Raw genomic sequence first — 12,585 nt, forward strand, 5'->3', positions numbered from 1 at the left:
CTGAAGGCTGGACATCAAATGCAGCTGAGTCGAAACCAGATGATCAGAGGTAATTAACGCAGTTTCATATGCAAATTTAATTAATGCAGAACTACAAAGTCATTATGCAAATGGAGTTTTCCTTGAGCCCCTGCGCAAATATTCATCGCTCGGAACAGGGATCAGTCTCGCCATCTTTCGAAAATCTCTCCTCTCTCTCTCTCATCCCGCAGACACACAAACACACCCACGAATGCACGCACACACACGCGCACACACACACACACACACACACACACACACACACGTACACACACACACCCATGCACACTCACACCTCTCTCTTCAGGGACAACATATAAATGCGAGAGAAGTTCTTTCAAACTTGAGATGGTTGTTTTTTTTGTATTTTTGGCACAGGACCAGGCTCTCGCTATCAGAGCAGGCAGCTGAGAGACTGGCTGAGATGATTTGGCACTGAAGCGAGACAATGAGACTGTTAGACCGGGACCGTATGAATATGCATGACACTGATTACTTTCCATGATTAAAGACTACTCTAATATTTAAATGAGAGCACGCTCGGTGATTAGACGAATACTGCAAAGGGCCAGCGTGAGAGGACGTGTGCTTGCTTAGGCAGATTAAAAAAAAATAGAATTTACTATGCAGCCTGCAATAAACGCATGGTGTAGGTGTCGTCGTCTATGCGGTTTTGCAAATGAGGAGAAAATTGATGGCATTTGTATTTCACAAAAGAACAGGTAGCGTCTTAAATAAGAAACATGCCGTAATCAAGCCTGGTGGTTTACGGTTATACCGTGACAATCCAGTCTTGTTTACAATCCCACATATCTTACACACTCTACACGTTGTATAGGAAACACAGAGCACCATCTGCAGCCGGGAAACAAAAGAACTCTTGGAGACCTCTTGATCAAGGTTCGGGCCTCGTGAGGCGAACGTTTAGACAAGGAAAACCTCAAAGGTTTGACGGACCGCTCTCTCTCACCAATGATTACGCTCACATCTGGAAGCTCTATCATGCGCCACGGCAAGTGTGTTGCACTGATTCCACTGAAATCTGTCATTTCAAAGAATCTTTCACTCGCACACCTAAGAAATGTGTTGCAATGTTGAGGAAAATATTCCTGCCATTCGCCAAAAGATCTGCTCTTAATTGCCCTGAATATGAATTTGAGCAAATTACTTCTTCTTATTCTTGATTTATTACTGAGAAGCAGAACAATTCTCAAATATTTGACTGCAAAGTAAATCTCAAACTAATACATTCGGACCTCTTCCGAATATCATCCATCTACTCAAATATTAATCTCATTAATTAAATGTGTACAGTAATATTTTATCTGTTTATTAGATCCAGATCCGTATTCAGAGATCAGAGATTGCTATGTTTAAGGATTATAAAGCTAATGGAATTTGTTACACTCCAGAGCTGTTTCGATGCAATACAGTATATAAATAAATAGCATGGTAGAAGAGAGTGAGAAATATACAGGGTCTAATGTATGGTATTGGATCATGTCTCTAATAAACAGGACATTACATCTAAAAACATGTGGTATTTGAGGACAACAAACTTCAAATCAATACTTTATAAGAAGGTAGAAAGGACATTATTCATAATAACATTCACTGGTGTTTATAACAGTTTATAATCACACCCTCCTGGTTCACCCAAATGAAAGTGAGGTTCACTTTTGAGTCTGGTTCCTCTCAATTTTTCCTCATCACAGCCGCCTCAGGCTTTGTTCAGTGGGGATAAATACAAACAAATCCTAATATTAGTCTCGAACCTTTGTCTAATATTAATCTGTGTAATATTAGAGGTTTTTGTACTATATATTATGTTTATTTATGTTCTGTAAAGCTGCTTTGAGACAATGTCCATTGTTAAAAGCGCTATACAAATAAGTTTTCCCCAAATAAAAAGAAAAGGAAATATTTTTTTATATATGTAAATAATTGAAGTAAATAATTATTACTGTTTAAGTACTGTTAAGTAAAAACAGTAGGTAATATTTTGGAAAATAAAGTAAAAGGTGAGCTAAGAAATTGTGCAAAAATTTTGAATGGAGCAGTAATTTGCTCATTTTTAGTTTTTAATTTTAAAAACTATGACGCAATATAATTAATGAATTAATGCATTTATTTAGATGAGAAAAATTCACGAAAGTAAAAAAAAAAAAAAAAAAAGGAATTCAGTGATCACCTGATTTATGCTCATACTGTATATACTAAATTATACTAAATGAAGCGAGATTTTTGGAAGTAAGTTTCTGCACTAGCATAACAAGGACAGCTCATATCACATCTCAAAGTGGTGCTGATCCTTTAAGCTGGAGGTCAGGGATAACTTCCTCATGCTTGAGCCTGCCACGCTGTCAAACTGCCCCGGCGGGAGCATGATGTTGGGGGGGGAGATGAGTTCAAATGACGGCCAAGGCTGCAATCGAGTTTAAATGTCTGCCAATGTGCCAGGATCGGGCCTGTGGGACCGCAGTGGACAGAGGGACATATCTCTACACTCTCAGTCCCTTCCTTAGCAGGAAAGGTTATGGACATAAATGAAGGCCACTTTTCCTTTAATAGTTTTCGGCTGCCAATCTTTTTGTGCTTATGGCAAAGTACTGTCAGTAGATAGATGCGAATAATTTGACAAAGCCTGATTAGACATTCTCAGCCATTGTTGGATGTGAACGGTTAACGCTGTGTACTCATCAAACTCTAACCTTGAGCAATCAGTATACATTCCTTCTGACCAACGATACACATAAAGCCTTACTGCATTCAATTTGATTAGCAAAGTTTTCATGCTGTGGCAAGCTACAGTTTCGCCCTGGAGCTCCTCTCTACTCTGCATGTCTGCAGATAACCTTCATTTCCTTTGACGCTTCTAAGCGAGGAATAAAATACACCATGTGTTGTGTTGTTATTGGAAAATAATCAACAACTGGTTTGGGAACCAGAGTTAATACAACATCTCATTCCACAGTGATTACAATTACATTACTTAATGACAACTATAAGGACTTTTTATCTGTTTATAGTTGCATATAGTTCATGTTGTGGCAAGTGGCATGTCCACAAGACAAGTTCTCTCCTGTTGTCACTTATGTTATAGTATCTGTATACAATAAAACAGTCTGTATTCCTCACCACCACTAAAAAACAACAACAAAACAAACAGCTCGTTACCAAGAAACCAAAAAGACTTTCCTGGGGTTTACTGAATGTTGCTTAACTCTGAGACTCCTTCCCTAAATTTTCCATAAAGGTTTATTTGAGAAAACGTCATCATATTGGAAATTATGCTCTTTTAATTTCAAAAATTTTTACTACATAGAACTCAACTATAATCGCCTGCATGTTTATACATCACTTTTTATTCTGTAATAATTGCACAGTGTAATAATAATAATAATAATAATAATAATAATAATAATAATAATAATAATAATAATAATAATAATAATAATAATAATGTGTCTATGGTGAGTTTGGTGATAGTAGCTTAAAATGAGCTCAAGGAGGAGTAGCATTTAGAAGGTTTTATATAGCATAAAAAAATCTTAAATCTTGCTAATCTGTTTATTATTAGCCTACGGTTTTTTGTGGTATGTCTATGCTACAAGTCTGTGTGTTTTTTTTTCTGGGAATTTTACTACAGAAAGTATTAGAACGAGAGAATAAATATCAACAATATCGAACCTGCTATTTGCCTTGAACTATTCAACATCTTCTGAGCAGAGTGATGGAGGAATTGTGAGTATCTGCACCGGATAACATAAACAGTATGAAGCTACGTTGGTGCACAATATCATAATATGATCACAATATATCATGTCACTTCTTGATTTTTGGAGCTTTGTGAATATCATCAGCACTTCTTCAAGATGCTAGGCTATAGACTATATATTTTTCACTCATTTTAATTATTTTGTTTCTGTGACATCGCTTAAGTTCCTCCATATCAGTATTTTACTTACATCCATGTTTAAATCTTAGAATGAGTAAATATTAAGATACAACATATTTATGACACATCTATCAGGCTGTATTTATTCTGCTGTTACTCGACATAACACCTACGAAATTATTCCTCACCTTAGAAAATTTCTCTTTCTTTCTTTCTTTCTTTCTTTCTTTCTTTCTTTCTTTCTTTCTTTCTTTCTTTCTTTCTTTCTTTCTTTCTTTCAAGAGCAAAGAAAACGTAAAAGTAATATAAAAATATACTGTGAGATGAATCCATTTTTGCCTAAAGCAAGATTATGATATGATAGAAGATGAATTTATATAAAATTATAAACAAAACAACTGAACAATTTGTCCTAGATAAACAATTGGGCCTTAATTGGAACTGAATTGTTAATCATAACGGTTAGCATGGCAGCTTACACAATGCACGTATCATCCGCCTTGGAAAAATTTTAAACTTTTGGACTGGATGCAACGTCAACCGACTACACTGACGCTCAGAGAAACTACAAGACATCCGAAAAAATAATTTGAAATTTTAAAATAATAGAATTAACGAATAGCATTGGGCTTGAATATCTAAGCGCTAATGAATAACGTAAAACTGAATATGATTGTAATTACGTATGCACGGTAAGTTCAATCCGCTTTTTTCTGTTCACAATGTACAAGAAGATCCTGAAATTCTTTAACAAGGCTGTGCAATAACATGTTCTCTAAGTCGATCTGTAACGAAAGATTATTAACGTCATGCTTTATGTTGTATCCTGAAATCAGTTCGCGCAAAGACAGTTTGACAGATCGTTTCAGCATCGCTACCTTTTATGTAGCTGTCCCCTGTTTTTCGAGAGACTCCATGCCGTCCTCCTGTCTGTGCTTTTAAGATGAGCGTCACTCTCTGGGACTAAAACATGTCTGACTCTGCCAGAACTTTGGGCCATTGGCCATTACTGATCATGACGGGAATAAATCAGGACTAAGTTAGGTTATGTTTGTAATCTGATCTCAACTCATGACCAAAAAATTATTGCAAGTTGTGTGTGTGTGTGTGTGTGTGTGTGTGTGTGTGTGTGTGTGTGTGTGTGTGTGTGTGTGTGTGTGTGTGTGTGTGTGTACAACAATCTTTTTCTCACAACAAAATTGGACAAACATTTAGTCCGCCGGTACCATAAATGATGTTCACCGAAGTTGTGTTTAAGGTCATGACCTTAAGCTAGAGCTAGCTTTAGATTAGAACCCTTAATGAAAAAATGCCCCTCAAATACAGTAGACATAGTATTGAGACCTGGGTGTGAACAGACAAAAAATCTCCCTTAATAATAATAATAATAATAATAATAATAATAATAATAATAATAATAATAATAATAATAATAATAATAATCCTATTTTTTTCTTAATGAGCTTCCCTAAATTTTCTCTCCTAATATATTAAATCCTTCCAACATGTAGAGTAAGGTTCAGTTTTTCTTTGTCTATAAAGAAAATTGGTTTCAGCTGGCAAAGTGCTTTGGGCCCAAAGGGATGTTTTATTACAAATGAGAAAGGAAGGAAGGAAGGAAGAAAGAAAGAAAGAAAGAAAGAAAGAAAGAAAGAAAGAAAGAAAGAAAGAAAGAAAGAAAGAAAGAAAAAAAGAAAGAAAGAAAGAAAGAAAGAAAGAAAGAAAGAAAGAAAGAAAGAAAGAAAGAAAGAAAGAAAGAAAGAAAGAAACTCTTTCATAAATTTATTTTCCCATATTTCCTTGATGTCATCTTCATATTTCCGTGAGTTTCATTCCAACTCTGAAGAGCGCAGGAACCGTTCGAACACCTGAAAATGTTTTTGATCCTATCTAAATACGGAGGATACGTCAAGTGGTGACTTGCTAATGAGACCTAATTGAAACAACAACCCAACATTGGCAGCGACTTCTGTAGCAAAGTGTACGCTTTCATTTCAAAAACCACTTATTAAAACCTGATACCATTAAGAAAAAAAAACTGATCTCTTTTTTTTTTAAAAAGAGAGAGAATTCAGACAAGAACAAATTATGCGGTTGGATGTCATTCAATTTCATTCAAACAAACAAAGTTAAAAGAAACGATCCAAATGCTAACCCCAGCGTTAACCTTTGTAACTTTTCATACAAATTGTGCCCAATTTCTAACTACAAGGTCATGTTGGGAAAAATGAGTTGTTCGATAAATAATACACTTGTTGATTATTTACACCAAACTGCGCCAAATACAGACGTCTGATTGGGCTGATTAGATAACTAAGCTAGCTAGCAAAGCCCTACTGTGTAAACGTGGAATAAACAGTAAGCTACTGGTACTGAAGATGTCTTTTGAAACTTATCTTCTTACTCTCTTGAACACTTTTGTGTCCTCACTTGTTTGTTCTAAGGGAGCTTTCACACCAGGACAACAAAAAAAAAATTTTCAACTGTAAGCACAAGTTTGACGTGTGATTCTAAATTTAGCGACGGTATTTCAGAAGGAATGTGATTTTTCCTTTATGAAAAATGGTCCCATTGGCATTTTTTGGTCGCAGCAGAGGTACAGAGATTCCAAAACAGAAAGATCGAAGAAAGAAAGCACCGAGTGACGTCGATTATTTTTTACCTTCTGACCAAACAGGTCGTGCTGAGAAAGAGTTGAGACTCAAACGAGAAAAACAATCAATTAAGAGGACAAGAGCTGGAGAAAAGGGCATGTAAGTGAGGACATATAAGTCTTGAACAATTGAAAATATTTCATTTCCAATTTCTCAATGTTATAATTTTCTGTCTATTGTTGGGACTGGAACAGAAGTGACATGACGTCACGTTCCACTTGAACTGTAGTTGTATGCAGTCATTGACACAAGCACTTATTTATGCTTCCTCCTTTCACAGTTACTTTTATTCAAAGCCACATTTACCCTGGGATTCAAACTAACAATCAGTTTTCCAGAAACAAGCCGACGCGCTTGTCTTTATTTTCAGCCTCCAAAACCAAACATCATCCTCACCACAATGAACCTAGTCTTTCATCATTATTAGTGGTAGTAATAAATACAGTCTGCATAGTGAGTTATTTATTTAGAGATACTTAGTTAGTTAGTTAGTTAGTTAGTTAGTTAGTTAGTTAGTTAGTTAGTTAGTTAGTTAGTTAGCGGATACTAGCTAGGGCTAATAAAAGCGTTGTTCCAGTTACAGCATGCACTTTGGGAAGTGTGAAAGCACCTTACAAGCTAAAATGCCAAAAAAATTCTTCCGTTATAAAATCTTGTCCTTTAGTCAGAGTTTGTTTGAGGGAAGAAGAAAAAGAAAGAAGGGGCGTGGGAATAGGAGTCTAATGAACTGAACTGACAGCTGACATGTAATCTCTCCTGCCACCAAAGCTAAAGGAAAAAAATCTTGATATATTTGTGGGATTAGGATCAGGATTTTTATGCGTGAAATTTCAAGTGCAGAGATGTGCTATATCAAAAGCGTAACACACACCCCGACCTACACCTGGATGTATGTACGAACATGTATTTTTTTCCACTACAGTCCATATCAATCACTTCTCTCCAAGCCCTCCCACAAACCCTCCCCTCCTCTCCCCTCCCACCTCGTACCTGTCGGTACACTCTCTTGCTTGGGGCAGATTCCTCTTGCAGGCGTTAGACGCTTTTCTTCTTCTTCCTCTCCCGGTGTGACCTGGATGCCGATCTCCACGGGGCAGGGTCTCCTGGTGAGTTCTACTCGTAGAGCATGCGGTGATGAGGACGTGGCACCGCCATTGCTGGGCTTCTCATAGCAGGCTCCAGCCCCGCGGCATAGCCTTCTCTTGTGCTCGATGAAGGCCAAGATGTCTCCCAGAGGGAAGTTGGTCTGACACTGGCCACAGGTCAGCAGGTCTCTTTCTCCAGCGTTGCCCATTGGACTGCGAGGACACACCCCTGGTGAACGAGGCTCCACCCCCATTTCATGGTTGGCCTCGGCTGTTTGGGGGAAAGAGAGAGGACAAGACAGAATTGAATTTTCAGCTTGTTATTTAAACAAGTTTATGGAAAGCTTTGAGTCTATCTCACATAAAGTCTTGTATAAATACACATGCAAACCTTTACTTACTTCAAAGCCGTATAATAATTCTTAAATAAACATGTTACCGATATCAATTAATTAAAAATGACAGGAAAAATCCGAGTTTCAGATTTCAAATTTTGGCTAAACGTTAGACTATACGTGCATTCGGATCCCTTTCAGCTTTACGAAGCAATTCCGCTTATTTTGTGTGATTCCAGTTACCCAAGAGTCCTACCTGGTACAGTGAGTATTTTCGTATTGTTTAGATCTTACACTAAGTCACACTGTGTCCTAAACGTCACCACTGTAGAGCTGAACAGCTGTAAACAGAAAAGGTTTTATGTGAGCTAGACGTTTATTATTAGTGATGAGCTACAGTATCAAATGAACATTTTCAATTCCTTTTCAATTTTCAAAAGAAAAGTAAGTCAAAAAAACGTCCGACCGCTGAAAACCGATTATATCTGGACATGGAGAAAGTTGCTTTAGTTCGATTTTTCATCAAGCCGTTCCACTAAAATTTTATATTGTGGCTATTCTTCGTTCCTCCTGACGTTTAATTACAGATGATCGGATTTCTTTGTCGTTACTAAAACTCTAGAAACAACAATGTCCTTGAAACGAGCTTTCAAGTTTGCTGACGCCATGTTCTCAGCTTCAGAGCATAAACTTGGCCTCAAAGTGACCGCAGCCTGTGATCCTGATAGTGTACGCTTGCTATAACGCACAAGTAGTGTCTTGCAGTTGCAAAATACCTTTCTCTTTCTTCACACCACAAAAAGCAGAACACCTGTGATCTACAAACTGAGATCAGACAAGGTGTCTGTGTGTGTGTGTGTGTGGTGTGTGTGGATGTGTGTGTGTATGTGTGTGTTTGTCACAGCCGTGCAATAGCACAATCCTGCAGTGCTATGTCTATTTCCGGTCTACTTCTCTGCACGCTGGACCGGATGCTGGAGATGTGCACATGCACTGTACAGGTAGAAGCCAAGGAGCGCTTGCTGAAGCCGCAAACAAGGCGCGAGAGCCGCAGGCCGCCTCGCAGGTGCGCTTTTGGGAAAAGATCGGTTAAGGATACTCGACAAACAACCACCTCCTGTGTGAATATTTATGCTCTGTCACGCTAGCACTCGATCGTTTGCAAACCAGAATACAGCTGTACTGTCTGCCTTGTATTCATGATAACATATGTTACATACGTTCAATAGGTTTAGCTTCTAATCTCAGGTAAATTACAGGCAGAGAGAGAGAGAGAGAGAGAGAGAGAGAGAGAGAGAGAGAGAGAGAGAGAGAGAGAGAGAGAGAGAGAGAGAGAGAGAGAGAGAGTGCTTACTTATACATTATCATACATTAAACAGAAAAATGTATGTGCACATTTTCAGACTAATAGTTTTTTGTCTATCGTTTCTCTCATATCCCGTCCTACAGTAATACTAATACCTTCGAACCACTGGGATCTTATTGCATGTTATAACATCTGATATATGCATAAATAATCATGGAACTCTACATCCACGTCTGGTGTCTATCAACCCCTCCATGTTCTCGCAGGAGAACGTTGCTGCGAGATGGCAGCCTGAACGTTAACAGCGAAGCGATTCTGAGGCCGTGTCGCCGACACACACCTGGCCATCTGTACTCAGCTCTCAGTGTGAGATGAAAGAGGCATCAGCCTGTTTGTTCACACACGGTTGAGTAAGATCGCCGGAGGAGGAACATAAATGTCATGGAGTTGGCAAAGATCCCAACGCCACAGGAATGGAGGACAGGAGCTCGTTCAGTAGCACCCTCGCCCCTGAGAAAAAACGCCCAGCACTGCTACGGGGCACAGCGCAAAAAAATGCAGGTGGGGCTGCGAAGCACATACACATATACACATACACTCACACACACACTCACACTCACACACACACACACACACACACAAATATCAAATCCTAAATAAAAAATAACAAACAAAAGAAATAATAATAATAATACTATTCCAACATTGTGATTATTAATAGCAATCATTATGACATTATTATTATTATTATTATTATTATTATTATTATTATTATTATTATTATTATTATTATTATTATTGTTGTTGTTGTTGTTAATATTATTATTGTTATCATAACAGCAACTATAAATAAGCATAATGTTTCTCATTTATTATTATTATTATTATTATTATTATTATTATTATTATTATTATTATTATTATTGTTTACCTGATCTTTAAATGATCAGTTATCAATTATCATAATAAAAGGAAATTCAAAAACTTGTTTACCTCAGAACATAATTTTTTTAGTGACTAGCGAACACTAATGAATTCTGTATTCTGTAAAAATACGGTAGCTCATGTTCACTCAAAACCTGTTTGTGTCACAAAAGTATTTCAGACGCAAACATGACATGAGCAAGAATAAATAAATACATAAACGCTCTAACCATCGAACCATCAGCGAAGCTCGGCAGCTGCGTTTACAGAGAACGGCATGCTCCAAGTACGGCTGGGTGAAGCGCTGAAGGCCGGGCAAAAAAAGCTACAGCGAACATGTTGTTTTAATGCTCTTGAATTACTGCGTGCTTCACAAGATGTTTTCGTGCATCGCTGTATTGTAACTTTACTCAATTAGAGTCAGTGTTCAGCGTGGAACACACACACACACACACACACAAAGCAGCAATTTCATACACAATCCTCAGGGAAGAGAATTGACAGACAATAAAGTGAATTATATCCAGCTTAAGATAAGGGGTTGGAAGTGATTACGGATTGGGAACGATACTCCTGGGATGGCAGGTAGACTCATGGGGGATGTGCACATGATAAATACACTTATCACACATTATTCCTTAAGGCTATAATCAGAGGGAAGGACAAATTCCCAAAAAGTATATTCACACACAGACACACAAAAGAAACAGGGCTTGGGGGGGGGGGGGTGTTTCTTCTGGTGTATAGGGGTTTCACTTTTCCCAATTGCACCAAGCTCCTAAAGACTTACAGCACCCCCTATCAGTCACAGTACTGACAACTGACACACACACATACACACACACACACAGATCGAGCAAACCCTACCGTACATGCTTTCCATGCCACAATGCTGATGGATAACGTGGGCGTGAATACGAAGCCCTGCTTTAGACAAAACTGCTGAAACGAATCAGTGCACATGTGACAGACCCTGAAACAACAGCTTCCGTGTCCACGTGCGTTCGGAAGACGATTCCGACATGAGACGTTACTTAACATTTGGTAAGACTCATCAGAACAAGAAGAAGACAAAGAGTCATGCTGGTCACTCTTTTACAGTATACAGTCAAAAGGTCACGAGCGTGAGTCCGCAGACCGTCACTCCAAATCGTTTTGAATCATTGTGCATGCTGCTGCACTACATGCACACTAAAGTGAACCACCTGACTGTGATGGACATCCCCCTCCTACACATAAATATACACACGGTTCATGAATTGACTCATGCTTGTCTTTTTTTGAGAAAACGGTCAAATTACATAGAACACCATCACACACACACACACGCGCGCACACACACGTCTCACTAACCTTATCACTGACATAATTAACACTTTACCTAGCCAAACATCCAACCCTCATCTTAATCTCAGTAACAAAAGCGAATCCTTTGGAATAAAATTTGCAGTAAAAATCTAAAAAAAATACAGAAAAGAAACTAAAAACAAACAAAAAAAAATCTAGTAGGGACCAGTTAAACCTCCCATCTGTTATATTCCCATCGTCAGGAACATTTGATCTCCACCAACATAATGAAACACACACACACACACACACACACACACACACACATGCACATGTTTATATACACACATGCATTAAACTGTATATATCTACATGAAAGAGATAATAATAAGTATTAGATATAATTTGCTAATTTGGGCAGTTATAGTTTTGTACACACACACACGCACACACACGCACACACACGCACACACACACACACACACACATGTTTATATATACACATTCGTTTAACTGTAATATAAATGAATGAGATAAATATAATGAATATAAATATATATAATGTGTGAAAAAACATACACACAAATTAAAGGTCATACAGTCATTACCGTGTGTGTGTGTGTGTGTGTGTGTGTGTGTGTGTGTGTGTGTGAGAGAGAGAGTGTGTGATGTGTTTGTACTGTACATATATACAGTAAGTACATACAGTGTTTTAATTAGGATTTCGTTCGTCACTTTCATGCAGGCAATTAGAAACATTTTAAACATTTAAAGCTGCCTTTATCTTCGGGCTCATGATCAGTATATAGTAGCTTGAAATATGTGGTTCCTCCAGTTTCCACACCTTTTTTTTAACGTAATGTGACCTATAGATCTCACCACCCTTAACTCGCAGTTAACTCTACCTGCATTGAGCAACCGTCTCAACCGACACGTCCTGTTAAAAGAGTGTTAGCTTACCCGAATGAGCACGCTCTGGTTTTTCCCCTTGCGTACGGTCTTCGGAATATTAGTAATAATAGTAATACACTTGGTTTGAATTTATCAACACACCCACCCACACACACACACACAC

The 12,585-nt window shown here is 38.0% G+C and overlaps 1 protein-coding gene across 1 annotated transcript in view; it reads right to left on the reverse strand.

Moving 5' to 3' along the window:
* The window catches only part of bcl11bb (BAF chromatin remodeling complex subunit BCL11B b), a 31,674-nt gene that overhangs the window by 15,658 nt on the left and 3,431 nt on the right, over window positions 1–12,585 (reverse strand). Inside the window, exon 2 of the mRNA XM_027155449.2 lies at window positions 7,564–7,929. Within this exon, the coding sequence (XP_027011250.1) occupies window positions 7,564–7,929 (366 nt within the window). The remainder of the gene's footprint in view (window positions 1–7,563; window positions 7,930–12,585) is intronic.

The sequence above is a fragment of the Tachysurus fulvidraco genome, chromosome 16 (genome assembly GCF_022655615.1).
Source record: "Tachysurus fulvidraco isolate hzauxx_2018 chromosome 16, HZAU_PFXX_2.0, whole genome shotgun sequence".
NCBI classification, from domain to species: domain Eukaryota; kingdom Metazoa; phylum Chordata; class Actinopteri; order Siluriformes; family Bagridae; genus Tachysurus; species Tachysurus fulvidraco.